The sequence below is a fragment of the Rhopalosiphum padi genome, chromosome 4, assembly GCF_020882245.1.
Source record: "Rhopalosiphum padi isolate XX-2018 chromosome 4, ASM2088224v1, whole genome shotgun sequence".
Taxonomy (NCBI): domain Eukaryota; kingdom Metazoa; phylum Arthropoda; class Insecta; order Hemiptera; family Aphididae; genus Rhopalosiphum; species Rhopalosiphum padi.
The window spans coordinates 8,136,629-8,157,609 of NC_083600.1; the positions used below are offsets into that span (position 1 = coordinate 8,136,629).

Here is a 20,981-nt window from a genome sequence, read left to right on the forward strand (position 1 = left end):
TCATAATATATATTATAATATGTTATCTTTGATTAATATTGTTTAGTTAATTGTTAAAAAAAATAGACATATTAGATATCATTTATTTAAAAAAATGATTAGATATATATTTTATGTTAACCTAACATAGGTACCTGTTTTATATTAATATAAAAAACAATAATCTATTAGTTGATTATATGGGAAATCATACATAAATGTCATATTTAAGAATAACATTTGCCACCCTTAAATTTAAATTTCACAAAAATAAAAAATGTAATGTAACTATTATATTATATTATTAATTTATGAATAAGTTACATATTTTTAACATTGGCAGGGATGTACATTGGCAGTTTGTTAAAACGTTGTTGTATGAACAATAAACATGTACTTACTGAAATAAAATTATTAAATTGGTAGGTATTTTTAGTAAATTGAGTAGAGTGTACAATATTATATTAAATACGTTTATAGTAAGTATTTATAAGTTTTAATAATTAATTTAACAAATAACAGAATTCTTATAATTTCCTACTTATTTTCCAATTATTATTATAACAAATAAAATAAAATAACAAGTTTAGTTTTAATAAATATTTTAAAACATTTAGATCTAAACTAATTCTTAAATATGTTAATTGTATTAATCCATATACTGGAAACTGGAGTTACAGTACTAAAAACGTATACCTAATTATTCATAACAATTTTATAATACAAACTATTTAAATCACTCAAAATTAATATGTACGAAAAATTAGTCAAAAATCCAAATATATTAATAAATTAAATTTTTACAACAGATTGCAATGAATAATGCATATTATTAAATATTACTATAAAAAACATTATCATAAAAAAATAAAACATGATTTACAGGATCATATTTACTATTGTTTTGTAAAACTTCAGTTATTACAACTTACAATATATATTATATTATTATTCAATATTATATTAGTTTTAGAAATATATGTGTAAATATATAAAATAAAATATTTAAACAATTTCAAAAACATGCATGTTATACTTCATGAATATACAATATCAATATTTATGTTTTAATTGTTGTATATTATGTGAAGAAACAACTTTTTATCTTATTATTGGAAGGTTATGAAATATCTCAAAAATATAATACATACTATATGATTACCCACATATTAAACATATTATGATAAAATAATAATTTCTGTTGTCTGGTTATTTTTTAAGTTTTTTAATATTTAGAAAATCTATTTTTAATAATATTTTATATATAATTTGAATACATTCATATTTATTACAACAACGTCTTATTTTAAAATCTATATGAGACTGTATAATAATCGATTTTTTTCCATAGCTAGATAACTATAAAAATGTACTCAAATAGTTATGATATGTTTTTTGCAGGTCATTAGTTCTAATATATAAATATGAATAAAATAAGGTATAATTTATATTATATTAAATAATAATATTTTTTTTCTTTTTTCTTTATTAAACATTAGAAATTACTTTTAGTATAGCACCACATAACATTCATTTGTGTATTAGAAATTGCATATACGATCGGGCGTTTAATATTCTAAAACAAAATAAATAAATAAGCCCCCGATAGAGACAAACAAGTCAGAAATCATTTTATTATATTATTTAATATAGTAGTTAAATAGTACATAAAATATCGAGTACCTTTTAAAAAATTATATTTTATTTTATTTTTTAATATAAAAGTGAAAAACGCGTAATTATACACATTAAATCAATATTCTTATTTTGTGTATTATACGTCAATGTAAAAGCCAACAAATAAAAAACGAGCAGAAATGTATATTTTAAATAAAATCATTTCATCAATGTGCTAGTAAAATATTTTAAAATATTATACTTTTACTTAAAATAATTTTATATTGTACTGTATAATTTTATTTAGAACGTACTGTTATAAAATACATATAAATGTATGTAATATACACGATTTAAAGTTATAAATAATATGAATTGTATAATTATAAATGTTGAATTAAGTTTGTAAATAATAAACATAATAAAATACACCCACAGGCTACAATAAATAGATATTGAAATGTATCTATGGAATCATCAACCAAAAATTAAAAAATCTAAAATTGCTGTATATTATTATTGTACACGTGCAGCACTAGTTTTAATTCACAAAAAATAGTAAGTAACTACCTAAACAAATTTATATTCATATTTAAACAGAAGTAATTCTATTTATTTTTGTCGATTTAAATAGAATACATTATAAATGATTATATTTTCAAAATTCCTGACTCATCGTAAACACTGGTAAAACATTTTACGTAATAAAAATAAAGTGACTCATAATTATGCAGGAATTCAACTGAATTTAATGAAAACAATTTCAATCTTTAAATTTTGAAATTATGTGTTTATGTGTTGATATAGCTAATTGGTACCCAGGTACTCATAAAATTATTGAATCAATTAATTTTTGAACAAAGGTTATTAATAATTAACCATTACTTCGATTTATAATGATTAAAATAAAAAAAAACATACCTGATGAGCCAATTTAGTAATGTCAACTGGTGTGATACGTTTACTAGCCGCCAGCCGTTCCAACCGTTCTTTGGCTTCATCTTCAATTCCGATGAAGAAGGCATCATGAACTTGACCTATATCGGAACCTGCTGAGTCTATGCTGGTGGTAACGACTAAATGATAACAAACAAATAAAAATGATAAAATTTACATTTGTCGTGCTCAGCTGTATATCCATTTAATTAGACTTGATATTATTAATTTAAACTTGACTGCCAAACCCCTCTTATTTTGTAACTTTACAAGTAAACCGGTTTCTGATATCAATATCATCGAGAAGAAATTGATACCGGTCATCGTCCCGGAGAAACTTGAGGTTTCCTTGTGACCTACTCTCTAACACATCCGATTTCTTTATGATGATTGTTATTAATAAACAAAAACAAGCATTGCAATATATACCGCTTAATTTCTGGTCAAAGATCGTGATGGGAATTTCCGAATTGGTTCTACTTTCAGCGTTTGAGCTGGGTGCCTAGGTCTATAATAATCTTAACACAATAACACTTAGACTTAATAAATCTAAAAAATATAATTATCATTATAACATTTAATAAGATTCCATTGCCTATTTCACAACCCCTAAGTAGTAGATACTACATCACTAATAACACAGAATAAAACAATAATAAGTTGTAAGATAATAATTGCAATTATTAGTTAAAATTCATAACTATAATAATAATTAATTTCTGAATTTAAAAAAAATGATAATATAATATTCCAATTTTAAACCAAATATTGAAATATGTGTGCAATTTTTATCGCATAATACCTAAAAAAATGTTGATACGTATTACTTTTTACTTTTCATGCATAACTGTGGATTTTAAGTTTAAAGTTAGCACCAATTTTAAAATCTTAATTAGATTCAAAAATATTGTATAAATTGTGTAATTATAAATTTATAAAAAAAAAATTATAAATTGTATTAGACATTAAAAATTGAACAGTAATATACATATGAAACAGGCCTGTTAAAATACTTCCGGTGTTTTTTCAATGTTAATTATATTGCACAATTTAGGTGTGTGTTAATTTCACAATAGTTAACCATCATATTAAATTGAAATAAGCGAGTAATAATATTACAAAAATCATGAAATATCTACAAAAAGACTCTCAAGGACATGATAAACTTGGTTTGTTAAATACAGTTCAAATTATAAATTTGTTTCTAATTGTTATATTCCAAAATAAATGTGTTAAATTATGACGTCTACAGCACCAGATCATTCCAGTTTAAAACATAATATTATATTCTGATCATTTATCAATGACGAAGGAAGAATATTTATAGTTATTACGAAATACGAACGAATCATTTAATTATTTTAACACTTCTCATCGTGAATCGTTCACACAAATTATACAGAATACAGATAATAATACGTTAAGTAGATATCTACAAATTTAATAGTAACGTGTTATTTTGTTCACGATTTACAGATAAACAAATTAAAAATAATTATTGTATTCGAGATAAAATTGTATTTACATTATTTTGAAATCATATAAATTTTTGCATACATTCAAAAAACTTAAGAATAGCGTGCTTTTGTCTAAATTAAAGCTCAGTTTAGATTTGAATAAAAACAGAAATATAATTCAAATTAAAATCTATAATACTACAATAGTTTCAAATTTAAACGATGAAACTGTGTGTGTAAAAAAGATATAGATGTATAAAAGTAATATGATTTATTAAAGCTTATGATTAACAATTTATAATCATTATATTTAATATAACAATTAACAATGGTAAAAAAATTCCGACTGTGAGCATTATATTTAACAATCGTAACAAAATATGCTAAACGTTTATAATACAATTATCTACATGTGATGATATTGTATTATTATATATTTTAGCAAAGTCACGTAAACTACGCAATTTCATTCACTTTCCAATAATAAAACACATTAATGGAGTAAAAATTAAGGTTAATCGATTTAATAATGCAACTTTTAATTTTTAATTGCAATTATAAAGATGAATAGTATTTTTTAGGTAGTGATTAATTTTAAGCAGTTAAGATGTCATGACATAAATATAAAATATGTTTATATTATACATAATATCACATAACGATATTCATGGTGAAATATGTGCACGTATAAAATAAAATATGACATCTGGTGCAAATTATAATATATTTTAACTGCAAATAAAAACATACAAAAGAACATGATGTATAATAATAGTTCATTATAGTACCTAAAGGCAATAACCCACCTACGCAATATAGTTAAGTTACCTAAACTTATGCTATGATTTTAAAATGCTAATGCTGAGTTGCATAAAAATCATTTAATGACACATAATCGATTCATTAAATTGTATTGAATCATTTTAAATTAGCAATTTTTTTTTATCAGATATAATATTATTATTATAGGTGCCATTTAATTTATTTTTAAACATTAATACATTAAACACAAAGTACTTTGTATGCTCACATTGGTTTTCCTGTATGAGAATATGACTACGTATAAAATAATAGATTATAATACATTATTTTATGGTTTCTATTATGTTTAATTATGGTATATACAATTTATCTTTCAAAGAATCATAGTTTATAAAATTAAGTATTTGAAGTATGATGTAAATTTATTTAATTTCAACAAAATATGAATTACTTTCCATTAACGATTTCTTTTTACGAAAACGTTTTGCCACATAATCAGAATATTGGCAAGTGGATATGTATATTATTGGGTTTACTATAAATGTAATATAAGAATTAAGAAATATGAATTAGTATAACGAGTTAAGGAAATCACCAGATATAATAGACAATTTAAACTTAATTATACAATAAATCAAATCTTTAAATTATATGCAATAATTTACTATTTATAAATGTATAATATATATTATTATATAATTATTCGTTGGTACTTATTTGAATTGTTCAGTTAAAATAGCCTTGAAACAGAAAATAAACCTTTTAAAAGCCATGTAGGTGTAATTCCTAAAGCTTATAATAGGTCAATTGTAATTTTTCAATGCACGGTTAGTATATTGATCTAACCCGAGAATAATTAAATTCATTCCAAATAATTTTTTGTTCTAAAACTAATAAATTACATAAAATGTATAATATATTATATAACTTAAAAACATTCTAATAGTGAGTATGTGTAATAAATAATAAGTATTAGATATATCTAATGAATAATGATGGACTTACAGAAGTATTTTGTAAAAATGACACGTGTGTGACTTTGAAAATAGAACCATACAATTTAAAAAAAAATCAAATACACATACACTACACTAATCTATTTTATACTACGTGTATGATCATTAAAGTTCTTTGCACATATCTACCCACGTTTCAAACCATGTTCGTCGTACAGGTATGATTTTACACTAATCTAAACATTAATACTGCGATCTCACAGAATATTTCTCTCGTACGCATTCACAATCGTCTCTCACATCGACCACGAGAATTATTGTTTTCGACGACATAAACACACGTCATATTCAACATTTTCAAGCTACTCCGGAATCTGTGTATAGAAATGTTTTCTTTTTATATTTTTAATATGATAAAAAAGAACGTATTTACAGTTTTCTATTTATAATTTGATTAATATATGTATAATTCAAAACCGAAAATAAATTATTGGTATACATGAACTACGCACCAAGTAAAAACCGATTCATAAACATTGTTTCTGTCAAATGTAGTATGTTAAGAAAAAATATAATCCACACCTAAGAATATCATAATATTCGAGTATGAGTATGACATACGTAACATAAGAGAGTTCGTTACACCCACGTTATGAGTACATAATAGTAATGCTCCATAATAATAATACACACCTTAATCGGTATATTAAAGGTATACATATAGATGTAAACCACGGGTTGGAGTGCGGTAACCGCCCTCCCTGTAAACATTGGAATGAACTTTCCCCTAGAAATGTTATAAAGTTATTCGAAACAATATGAATACTATATATGTATAAATCATTATTAGTAGTTCAATTTTATTTAGAAAAATGTAACGTTAAAACGACTTTGTAGATAATACGTAATATTAAGCTAAACTGTTTTACCTATAAAAATACCAAAAAATGATTTGATTAGATCTACTATAACACGTTTAGTAAATGTATAAATTAAATACTTATATTAAAGTCTGAAACCTACATAAAATAAATGATTATTAATTAGCTAAGAGATAGAACCGTATAATTCTCGTGCGACCACTAATCCATAAGCATCAAGATGTGCCTATGCCGTGTGTATATTGTGTACCTATAATTGTAATTTTTAAGTCGTCTATATGTATTATTAGTTATTAATTAACTTTGTATGATTTTTTTAATTTCATAATACTATAATAGTATGTTACAAAGTGGATACGAGCATTTAGGAACGCGTTATTTATAATAAATTGTGTGTGTATTGTTATCCCAAATCAATAAAATTATTATTCGATTACAAAAATATTTGATTCCGCTTTTTTGTATATATTTATAAGAAATATTCAAAAACTTTTCAGAGTATCTCGATCTACTAATTTTTCAAATATCAAGTGTCTCGCATGCATCTATTGCATCTAGATGCCTATAAAACAATATATGTAGTAGGTAACTATCTCGTATCGTATTGTATATATACCAAGATACTTTTTATAGTCGGTATCTCGTCCAACCGTGGTATCTACCTATATTGCTGGTACTGGCTACACAACGAGGACATATAATATCACAGCTACGGCAGCCGTACCTATAGTAGTTGTATAATGTACAACTCGTACAGATAGTCTTAGTCGGATAACGCGCGGGCTGTGTACCTATCGTCGCGACTCGGCCGGAGTAGGAAGACGCGGCATGATGGACCGAAAAAACGCGCTTTGCTCGATGTCAAGGGCAACCGGTCGCGCGCGCATACATAATAATATAATATGGCAACATCGCATTACGTGAGCTCTGCCGCCGTGCAGGACTCTAACAATAATAATATATTATATTGTTCCTTGATTCATAATACACACACACACACACGCATACATGCACACGATCGTATATTATTGTTCTTTCGTGATTTGGATTTCCATCGCGCAGCATCATCAACTACTAGTATATATATATAATATATATATATATATAGCTACTACATAGGATTCGTGAATTTTCAAGGTCTCAAAGGGAGGTTTGTCCGAAGAAAATGTGAATGGCGTTGATGAGGGGGGTTGGAGGGAGGGGAACCGCTGCTGGCCGACGTCCAAAATAATGGCCGTCTTAGCAGTATACGTCGAGTTTTTATGCGCACGCCGACGGTGCTTCTATAAAGCACCGATGCCAATGCCCACTAAAGCTATAGGTAGTATAATACGACATCATCACCGTTTGTTACAACTATAAGTACCAGCTACGACCAGAACTTTTTTTTATCAAAATTTGCTGGTATAGCTGTATAGGTAATAGGAGGTAATAGGTAAAGCATATATATATATCATGAACCCGTTGATCTGTTCTATGATTATATCTATGTTTTATGTTTTTAAAAATCTTATACAGATACGAATGTAGTATGGTGTTAAAAATACATTAAAATGCGCCAAAATGACTGTTTGGTATAAACGTACACCAGTATAATGTATAAAACACACTTATAATATGTATATATTATATTATACAGTATACACCTATAAAGGAACGCCGGAAATATTAAGTCACAGCAGGGTATGCCTAATCGTAAAAACACCTATATCGTTACTAGCATAATATATGATTTTATAATAACATTAGGTGTACGTATAACCATAACAATAATTTCCGCAATATAATATAATACCTACCTATATATAGGTACATAAACCGTATACGCAATATTTTATATATATAAAAAAAATCGTTATTTTTAAGAATATTACTTTTGGCATATATATTACAATTTTTTTATACAACAAATATTATAATAACGTTTGCGTAATAACTATTTGATTGGTTTACACTGCCTGTGTTTCTAAAAATGTATATAGCAATAATGACAATTCGGAAAACTGCGTAATACATAACTACGCATTACTTCACAGCACAATTGGTAATATTTTAAAAATTAAAATTAAAAACGTGATTCCAAGAAAAGCTAAATGTGTATTGTACTCAATATTAGATCAATAATTATTTATGAAAGAACAATTTAAGGAATACAATAATTTTACTTTAACTGTATAAATAAAAAGTATTGTAAAATGTAATAATTTATATTATAAAAATTATCCTGAAATAAGTATTTTTTAAAACTACATTTATTCAAAAACAATATTATATTAAAAGTTTTCGATTAGATTTTTCTGTAAAAATTTAGCTCGTCAGTATATGGAAATATAATTTAAGTAGTGATGGATCCAATTAATAAGAATGTTCTAGTTTAGAAGTTTATCGACTATTAAATTCATAGTTTTAAAGTACTGATTCATAATATTTATCATAGAATAAATTATATTTTTATACACGTAATTTATACGATATGTTAATATAAATAAGTTATCTGATCGTTTTTGATTTGAATAAATACAAACTATTAACATTTTTATTTTATGAAACTAAATTTGTTGAGTTTATATAAAATAAACATTTAAAATATTTGTGTAGTTTAAGTTAAAACCACAATACGTATAATATATATTATTATAATATTAGATACGTAATACATACGTATTATTATGTAAGTGATATGGTTGATCTACCTTAAAAATGTCCCGTGGTAACTCATAGTTGATCGAACATGACTTGATTTTAAGTCTTTAAAACAAAATAGTATATGCTCTAGTGGATTTTAATAATCATTTTCATTTAAAAATATATAAATAAAAAACAAAGATATAATTATAACTTATTATAATTAAATTAATATTATAATAAAAATAATTAATTTATAGAATAAAAACACTTTAAATTCTGAATCAACATTTTTTAATTCAGATAACCGCAATAATAACAATAAAATAATCGAATTCTTCCCAAAGGAGAAAAATACGACAAAAAAATAATACTCTAACGGATAATTGAGCCTACGATTTGCTTCGGTCGAGGCCATCGAATTGTATCCTACCTCTATGTGCAGTTACTGACAACAGTTTGCGGTAGTCTAACGTTTTTTTCGAGATGAACGAAGTATTGGTCGACAACATGCGAATTCACACAATTTTAAAATTTATCACTCGCATTATGCGTTTAATGTTATACTAGGCAGATATCGTTACTATAGGCGTCTGGTTAGTCGCCTTCTAGTTATTTAAATAACGCGAGTTCATACATAATAATTTATTTTTTAATCATATGTTTGCTGAATTAATATGAAAATAATTAAATTTTCTAATAAAATGTACACAAAATATCTATAGTTAAATGTGTACAATACAATTTATTATATTCAACTATTTATCACTGAAAAAAATAAACGCGTTTCATATTTACTAAGAAAACGATATCTATCATTAATAAATACATATCTATAGTTACATTATTGCTGATATTGTATCATGAATATAAATTTATAATAGTGCAATAGACAATGGAACCCACTATAAATGTATAGAAATTCTATAAGTCGTATTGAAACTTTGAAAGGTCAAATAAGGACACCAAGCGAATTGTCAATCTTAATATTTTTACTTACATTTTCAAATTATGTTTAGTTAAAATTTTTAATACATATTGATAAAAAATAAATACATTTTACAATACCTAACTAAATCCCACCTACTTATGGAAAAAAAATTCGCGTGCAAGTTAAACGTATAAAAAATAATGTTTTTTTTCCATCTTTCAAAAATATTCTTGAGCACGGCAAGTTCAGAAACTTAATTATATTATAACATGTAGATTGTAGATAAACATGAAAATAACAAACTAATCGATAAAAAATGAAAAGGTTAGATTTAATCTTCTTCGAGAACATATTCACACTATAAATACAAAAAATGTGTGCAAGAAAATGGTACTACTCATTTTTTGTAATCATAAATAATAGAAGTTTAAAATAATAAATTAAAACAAATTTCTAGCATGAATTGTCTATCTGGTGGAAATAACTTTTTAGCTTTAATACAATTTAATCATTATAACAATATATTGAATTTAAAATTTAAATAGCATTCGGTAATTATTCATAAATACTAAATAGTAGTAATTTGTAAATTACAAATTATAACTTAACTATCCAAGATTATTCATAGTTAACAAACTTAAGTAGCTAGGAAAACAAATTTTTTTTAACATAAAAGTTAGAATTTTATTTAGTTAGCTGTTTAAACTTTTAAAATAATAACACTGTTATAAAACTTTATTTTTCTAAAAATATTAAAATTTAATTTTGTTTTTAAAAATTATATACTTCAGAAATAATATATTTTTATTTATCGCCAACTATAAATGTGTAAAAATTTAATATTTAAAATTATTATAAATGTTAACGAAAAATGTAAATGTAATATTGTACTTTTAACTATTACTTAAAATTTAAGTAGATTTAAGATTAAAAATTTTAATTTTTCAAATTTCGTTAAAATTGCCTACTTCAAACCCCTTAAAATCTGGTTTATGAAGTCCACTTCGTATGAATAAAGAAAACAGAATTTACACATTTAAGTTTAAATAATAATATTTTGATTTAAAATAAAACTGATTAGATTATTTAATTTACGTATCACTTATATTATAAAATGAATGATAGTAATATGATTTATGAGATTTCCTTCTCAATAACTATAATAATATGTAATTTGGAAATTAATTAGAGCTTTAGGGTTTGTTGTCTAAAGTCTTAGCTCAATTTTAATCTGTTTATTTTGCCTTTTTTTAATACATCTGTGCTGTTAGTCGTTATTTCTATAACATCAGGACAGATTTGGGATTTGTTAAGTAGCAAGTGAAACTATATTTATGTATGTAATATATATACAAATAGTAAATACTCTTATATACGGACATCCATCGAGTATTTTTTCCCGGGGCAAACTCGTTTTATTCACCACTGTTGACTGTTCGTTTAAGATTCGAGGTTAACAACAGCACCAAAGGCAAACTCGAATGACCGGTTTCACGTATTCATTTCTCTCTCTCTCTCTCTCTCTCTCTCTCATTTTGTACATTTATCTGTCAGTACGTATCATATGTATATATATATACACCATATAGTGATATATGTATATATATTATAAACACATATATACTATATAGTAAAATACATATTACATATACCATTTTAAAATATGAAAAAACTACTACTAAACTACTGTAGAACGCTTTAACACCAGCCATTGCTATGAGACCGGAACAATTTTAACGTTTTCATCGTTGAATGTGTACTATATACGTTTATTGTATCATAAAAAACTATACAAGTAGGTACACACACATACAAAGCGATTAATATAGTTTGTTAAAACGGCATTTTATCATTTTATTCGAGCTATAAACCTTCATTTATGTAAAATAATTTAAAACTTTAAAACTTAAATAGGGTGAATTATTTATTGTGTTTTTGTTTTAGAAATAAAAATAATAAAATATACAACTTTGTACAAATAATAAATATTATAAGGCTGTGATAATTAAATATTTAAATTCATAATAATGATGAAAATTTAAGTATAAAATTACCTTCCTTTTGTCATACCATTTTAATTTTAGTGTACATTAATTTATGTATACTAAAATTAATTCTTTATTTCAGTTTTCTTTTATCAATTACTTAATATTAAATTCTAAGAATTACATGTGAAAAAGCATAATATTAAATACAGCTTTATACTAATTAGTAATTATAATAGGTACATCATTAAATATAATATTTTTTATGTACAATAAATGGAAAGTTGTATAACAGTGTAATTATTTTTTCTTATATTTCAACTTAAAGTAGCATGGGGAAGCTAATATTATGTACGTCAATTTAAGTGTCCTACTTCTGCAAAATATCATATGTTTGACTGACAATATTATTAAAATATTGTATACACCATATAGTATACCTATACTACTAGCATATAGTTGTGCACCAGCCGGAAGCCGGATATCCGTATGAACACTCATAATATATAAGTGTTGGGAGAATCGATGGCATTTCCTTGGCAACCAGGTATAATCAAAACATCCGAAATCCACTCCCTCCAAATAACGTTATTAAAAACTGGATATGGACGACGTCTAAATACATATAAGATTCTCAGTCACGTGTCGGTAAATTTCCTATCCTATTATTGCGGTCAGTGGTTTACTGACCATTAAATGTTACATATGTATGTCGAAGATTATTGAACTTGAATAACGAACTGTTTAGTTGATTATCATATGAAAAAATATATTATTATATTTGGAAATACATAATTTGTCTATTAACCATTTTATAAGAAGACGTATTTAAAAAAAAAACTTATTTAAAATTAGAACTATTTCTAATACGTCGTCATAATAATTAGTGATGAATTGTGACATAACCTTTATTGTGAATAATTAGAAAAGATTATTACAAAGTTATATTATAATATTTATATTTCTTACAATAAATTTCAATATTTTTTTTGTTTTAAGTAATATTTATATCATACTTCAGAATTAAGATTTATACTTAGTATGCACATATTGATAGTATTTTATTGAACAATTTAATTTTAAGTTTAATCAAACTTTAGTTTCAGTAATTACATATAAGTATATAACTATCATTATGAATCTTTTCGAAGTATTGACGTCATCGAGGCCAAGGTAACATTATTTAACCTTAGTAGGTACCTATCTTACCAAAGTAAATCTAAATAAATTAACCCGGTGTATACAAATATATGTTTTGAGCACTAAACTTAGAAAGAATATAAAACCCAATAACATAATAGAACCCAAGGTTTGACACAATGTCTATATCAATATAAGTGTAAGTTTTGTGGTACCATTGTACTCTTTGTACATATTATTTAATTTAACCTAACCGACAAGTCAAATTTGAATTATTTTAATAACATTTTTAAAATTTTATAATAATTAATTAATTTTCTGTAGATAATATTATATTTCAAGGCTCCTCTTTGCTAATTAAGAGGGCGCATCATAAAAAAATTGTTCTCTATGTATGCACGTAATGCATAATAAAGACCACCTTAGTATTTTATTCATTGTAATTACATTAATAATTATTAAAAAAAACATAGACTATTATAATAGTTACAGTAAATAATATTATCTATATTTTATCAGAAGTTTTTTTATGTTTTGATTTTTAAGAATATATTTAGGATTTATTTATTTTTATTTTTAGTTATTTATAATTAGTAATAACTTTCTTAAAAATAACAGTATTGAAAAAAATTTCCTGGTGAAACACATATTTATTGTTAATTTTTTATAATTATTATAATTCATTAAATTCAACAATGTAATCACAATATGGGTATGGTTAATTAGAGAGGTTTTAGCAATATTATTACGCGTGTGAGACGGAGAAAAAATATTATACTGAAATGAGCTCATAGGAAATATTTGTAATATTGTTTAAATATATTAAAATAAGACATTTTACACAAATAATAATTGTATCTATTAAATCAAACGCTAAGTTAACTGGTATCTATGTAAATCTATGTGATATATTATTAAAAATTCCAGTTTATTTTGCATCAAATTGCATTATAAGTATTATAGAAACAGAATTTTTTAAGTACCAAAATACATAAAATAAAATAATTTATTTACCAATAAATATACTTATAAGAAATTTTTTATTTGTTTATTGTAAAAAAAGTTAAGTAAATCTCTGCAATTACGAAATTATTCTTTTTCAGTAATGCTTTTATTATTCATTTTTTTAAATTGAATAATTTAAAACATGTTTGTCTATATTTTTATGTAAAAAAAAGTGTTTTCATGATTAGCCTTTTACATTAAAAAAAAACCCAGTGGTATTTTATTAAAGCAGGTTAAACCTTTTTTATACTATCCCTAAGCCAAATTGGTTTTCAAGTGCAGCTCTTTTATTTATATGTACATATTTAATTATTACTTGTGATAACGAAACTTGGGAGTTTTTTAATTACTATGGGTCACATAAGTGAAGTACTCTTACGTTTAACATTACACTCAAAATAATATAAATTATGTATCCATGTATCCACTTATGGTACTTACTTTATATATTTATATTAGAAAAGGTAAAGTATAAAATCCTATCCACACAGCCCTAAATAATTTGAATAAAAATTGTACACAGTCATTGAATAATACGAAACTCCGACAAAAAACGCGCACTCCGAAACGTTAGCGGTACGAGTAAAAAACACTGGGTGTAACTAGGTAGACTAACAACACAGACCTGTTATTGGTGTTACCTGACGTACCTGTTGTGATCACTCGAGGTCGCTAACCGACTAGAAACGACAGTCGTCGACCACAGACGATGTAGACATTCCCATAAAAATACCATCATGATGATGAGTAGAGGCGAGAGAGTTATTTAATTTTTTACACTTACTCTTGGAGACTTTTACGGAAATTAGAGAATTTACAACACAAGAGTGAAAGTAAATTCGATTGAAGAAGAACTGGACATTCTAGAATGTCAATATCTTCAACGAATATCAGTATTTTTTTTTTTTTTTTTTGGTACAGTTGTGAAGAGGGAAAATGTAAAAGAGTTCTTAACGATGCCATATTGTCGTTTATTGGAAAAGCCGATAGGTATCTAAAGAATTCTTTGATAAAGTTTAGAATTTTTATTATAAAGCGGGTGTCTTACGAGAATTCTCTTTTTTAAAATAACTAGCACTGGAACAAACTACATAATACATACATATTCCACGATTTTAAATTATTATATTTCCCTTTGCTCGGAAAATTATACAAACACATTTACACTGTCAACTGTGTTGATAAATACATAATAATACATAACATACTATAGCGGCATACATCACAACAAAAATAACAAAGACATTAAATGTAAACATATTATAAGCTTATACAGAATGGGTATCGTGTTTTTGGTTTTTTTTTTATATATTAACCAGCGTAAACTCTACAAGGAAATGGTATAACATATAATGCTTTCTGCTAGGCTAACCCATCTTGTACAATATGTTTGGGTAATTAAATACTTTGGTAAACAAACTAAAGTATTCAAATTCTTAGGGTATAAATACTATACATTTAATACGTAGTAAGAACAATATATAAGTACATCCTATATTATTATAAAAATTAAAAATGTACATACCTTTTTTAACTCGAGGTTTTAAATTCATACATATGGTTCTTGTAACAATACACTGTAACAACGTTTTTATATTTAGTACAATTTTAATAATTATTTAAATGTTATGCGACGCTTTTAATTTGTTTAATAACTTGCCTGATAGAGATAAGATAATAAATCGTCGCGAGTCATTTCTGCAATTTGCTGTCCATTAATTGCGAATATTTCATCACCGGTTTCAAAATCCGCACGGTCGACTTTTGAGCCTTAATCAACCAATTAGTTTTAATTAATATAAATAAATACAACCCGACTATTATAATATAATATTAATGAAAAAAATCATTTTAATTTTTGACCAAGGTAAAATATTTTTTGAAGTTATATCAAGGCTTGTATTTTAGATTCTAAGCTAATAAAATAATTATAATTTAATTTAAATATATTTATTTTAGGACATAATAATGAACATTCATATTTATTTTGATAATATTTGCTCTAGATATTTTAATTTTAAAAACTATAAAAAAGTAGGATTTATTAAAATTATATAATTATTATGGGTTATTCAAATTTAACATATTAGATAAAATAAAAAAAAAAAAATATTAGGATTCAAAAATTGGAAAAAAACAAACCACTCTAATAGTAAGAGCACTAATTGTTTTTTAAATTTTATAAATGATGAATTATCGATATCTTCAAACAGTAAATAATGTTTTAAAATTATTCTAATTTGCAATTTTGAGATGGCTAACTAAAATAATATTGTCTATATTTATAATATGTTAAATGTATCTTTTCATATTTTTTATTATTATTATTATTATTAATTATTGAATCACAGAAAGACTATGTGGACAGTCCGTCCATAGAAATATATATATATTTTTAAGTAAAACAGTGTTGCTTAGTTACCTAGAAGCTTGGCTTTATTATCTTCGGTTTCTTTGAGTATTAGTACGTATCCACTGAGATCCATGATGTGAATTATAATAATATCAGGTCAATATGTGTTAAACACAACCCTGATACTAAAAATGTTCTAATAAATTGGAGTTTTTCCTCCTTTTCTTTGTCGCTGTCGCTGTCGCTCTCACAATCTGAATCAGAATTTTCAGCCATATTGTTCGTAACTTGAAGCTATTTGGGGCATAGCCTACTAAATTATTCCTGAAACAAAAATATTAATTGTTCATTTAAGGTATAGTTGTTAATTAATTCAAGTTCACAGTTTAAAGACGAATCTTTAAACAAATAACGTTTAATGTAATTCAAGAAGTTAAGTCTTAAGCTCCCACTATTGTTTTATTGCTGTAAATATTAAATGCTGAAATTGTGTAGGTATACAATTGATGATAATTTGGTAACTATTCTTTCAAATGTTGGTACAAATACAATTAAAACACTTAATACATCACGTTTCATGATTTTTGCAGTTTATGTGTATAGGCGTATAGCTATAAATCATTATCCTTTATTTAATTATTTTAATTCATTACCTATCCTGTGTGTATTATTTTATTTGTAATTTGAAATCTTTAAAAATTTACCTAAACAAAAATGATTATTTAATAATAATGAACCTACATAAATTACAATAAGGCATATGAATACGTATAATATAGTGATGGGTCGAACTCTGATTTTTTAAATCGAACCGAACTTGAACCGAACTTTAAATTATTTTTTCGAACTCGAACCGAACCGAACCTTCATATTTTCTACCGAACCGAACCGAAACGAACCTAGAATCATTTTAAGTCGAACTCGAACTCGAACTCAATATTTTTTATCGTTATTATTATAAATGATACATAAGGTGCCTGTTACAGTTTATAACTTTCTATCGCCAATAGTCTAATTATTTCTAAAAAAGATTATCAATTTTTATTTTTTTTAAATAAATTTAGAAGAATTGTACAAATATTTGGTCTCTGAACTATCGTGGTCAGTAAGTCAGGTTCGACAAATATTTTCAAGTTCGATTTTCGAGCAGTAAAAGATGTTTGATAGTTCGGTTCGAATTTTTTTCGTGCCGAGTTCGAATTTCGAATCGAACCGAACATCAAGGGTTCGGTTCGGTTCGGTTCGAGATTCGAACAGTTCGACCCATCACTAGTATAATACGATTTATCTTATAAAAATAGTAAAAGAGTTTCGTTTAAACACGAATTCAGAATTTAAATATTTATCTGTGTAATTATTAGGATTTTTTTTTAACCATAAACACTATTATTGATTAAAATTTACGTTTAAAATAATTTAGATAGGTAATTCAATAGTTTATATTTTTTTTCCGTGCATTATTATAACTATAAATATACTAATAATAAATTAATATAAAATATATTATGAGGATAATTTAAATTATTTATTTATAATTATTATACTTGACTTCTGAAATATTTATATTTCATGTATAGTATACCTAAACTTAAATACGGTACTTATTAATGTTATTATACTTATTAGTTAATACTTATAGCCTACAGGTTACTATTTTAAATCAGTTAAGGTCTATCCTACATTTAATATACCTATATTAATATTCAATTTAAATTCCTAATATCCCTTAACATTTTTAAACAATCAGCATTTTATAGGATTTGTTCAAATTTCTAAATATTCTCAAACTACTTAAAAATATATTTCATTAAGAACTTTTACGTATTAGGTTTTTAATTTTTATAAATTGTTGACGTTTTGAAAAATTACATTTATAAAGAATATAATTTAACATAACTGTATAGGAATATTAAACTACACGTCTACACCACTATATTATTTATAATATTATAAATTAAAAGTATTAAAACATACATTCATTAAAGTAAGATACATTTTAAACATTTTTCTTTACTCAATTAAAACCAATTATAAAATAAAATGTAATTACTTAAATAATCTTTTTTAATGATAATTGATAATTAAATTATGTAAACACTGTTATAGTTGATAAAGAAATCAGCAATGGCCTGACACATAAAAACTTTTAAAATTATTGCAAAGTATTAAGAACAATACGAGTTTTTGTAGAGAACATAGATTATATTATTTTGATTAATGTTCCTGAAAGGAGCAATTTGCTTAATATACAATAATTACAACTATAATTAAGAGGTATGTGGGAAGTAGTCCCACTAAAAGATGCTATTGAAGCCCATTCAAATTTTCAAATGAGGACCTATTACAGTTATTTCCATTCAACAATTTAGATTACTTTTTAAAAATTAAAGTAAGTAATAGGTACCTTTTTATAAAATAATTTATATAAATAGTATTTCTTTAAAAACCCTATTATTTTATATTAACTATCGTCTATCGTAGAATAAATTAATGTTAATATTAAAATACAGAATAGTTCACCATAAACACTATACATTTCAATTATTTGTTCATTTATTTTTATTTTTTGTTATATTCATTAATGAAATAATTTAAGTAAATAGTTATTTTAACAACTTTAATTAGGCATTTACATAAGCTTGTGATAAAATTACATTTTAATATATATATAGTTTATGTTTTAACAATTATGTATTTATGTATTCGTAATTAACACTCGTATAGCTTACTGATGTTCAATATCTTTATAGTGTGAGTGTATGACCTACCTTAACATACAAATAATAAACTTTATTTTTTTCGTGTTTATGCAAATCAAAAATACCTATAGATTATTCAAGAATAGAATCAGTGCGTGCGTCGATGTTTGAAAATAGAAATGTATTTACCTATTCTAACTACCCTAGTAAGTTAAGGGTAACAAACCGGCTCTACATAAATCTAAAGTAACGAGATTGCGCGTCGTCCTTTTACGCATATCAATTAGCAGTTAAAGCTCACTATAATATCTATTACTTTATTTGAATCATAAAAATTTAACAAATGTAAATTTAATAGCTGAAAGGTACTATTTTTTGAATTAGACGTATATATAATAAATATAAATATATATTTATATATATAGAATGATTGCAAAAAGAATATAAGATACGTAAAATATATACTTATTTAGGTATATTATACACTTATAAAATATATTTTAATAAATATAATCAAAAAAGTATTTTTTTTAGTATGTTTTCTCTTTGTTTTTTGTAATTAAATAATATTATTTATGAAAATAATTCATCACTCAATAGTCAAAATTATGTTTTAGTATAAATTATAGTAAAATTAAAAAAAAATTATTTATTATTCGCATTCTACCAGTGACGTATTTATGGGGGAGGCGAGCGACCCCCCCCCCCCCCGAAATTAAAAACACAACTATTCAAATAGTGTGTCTCTTCCCTCCTTTCCCCCCAAAAAATCCAAATATATATATAATCGGCCCCCTCCGAAATAAAAACTTATATACGCCACTGCATTCTACATATTATATGATTATATTTATCTATAAATTAGAAGTATAGATAACTAAAAAAATTTCTTCATTTTATAACACACCCCATAGGTATAAAGAACATATTTTGTTTGTATAAATTAAGTTTATAGAAATTGGATGATTCGCGAAGGAGATGATTAAGTAAATTGAAATCAATGAAATATTGAACACGAAGTGTATAAATAGTACTTGATTACGTATTCTGAATTAAAAAATAATGTATACTTTAAAAGATTTCCGGCATACATGCACGATGTGTACGTATAATATAATATTACTTACTTGACCCGGAGAATCCCAGAGCGGCGGTCGACAGTGTATTATATTTTGTTATAATACAATGACGTTACGTATATTATTATTGTATATCAATAATAATAATAATAATAATATGTATTGCTCTGATCTCCGAACGCAATCTCATAAAACCGCAACGCTTCGACGAACTACCCTACGACCGTTTTGGTGGTGTATTATTATTATCGTGTACTTATTATAGGAATCGATGTGCCGCGAACGAAAAACAAAAAAAAAAAAGCCGCGTTATTATCACTTATTATATAAAACAGTAGTGTGTGCGTGTTATTAATATTATTATTATTATTATTATTATTATTATTATTATTATCTTCGTCGACGACGTCCGTGTCCGTCCGTCCGTACGCTACGGCCCGCGCACTCACCGAAACACACACACGCGAGCGCGCGCACGAACGCACACACACACACACACACGCGCGAGCGCACACGTACCTCTAAAATATTATCTCCGGAGAGAGGTATTGCCGGGAGAACGACGACGGCGGCGGC

General features: G+C 25.1%; 1 protein-coding gene across 2 annotated transcripts in view; it reads right to left on the reverse strand.

Moving 5' to 3' along the window:
- Positions 1-20,931, reverse strand: part of LOC132928315 (protein PALS1) — a 51,343-nt gene extending 30,412 nt beyond the window's left edge. Inside the window, exons 1-5 of one of the 2 annotated variants that reach the window (XM_060992896.1) lie at positions 20,454-20,931; positions 16,697-16,951; positions 15,935-16,044; positions 15,800-15,851; positions 2,518-2,672 (exon numbers count right to left, since the gene is read on the reverse strand). In XM_060992896.1, coding sequence (XP_060848879.1) covers positions 2,518-2,672; positions 15,800-15,851; positions 15,935-16,044; positions 16,697-16,760 — 381 coding nt within the window. In that variant the 5' untranslated portion in view covers positions 16,761-16,951; positions 20,454-20,931. Of the gene's footprint in view, positions 1-2,517; positions 2,673-14,715; positions 14,894-15,799; positions 15,852-15,934; positions 16,045-16,696; positions 16,952-20,453 lie in introns of those variants that run through there. The other variant, XM_060992897.1, reaches the window with a different exon arrangement.
- Positions 20,932-20,981: the final 50 nt, after the last annotated feature.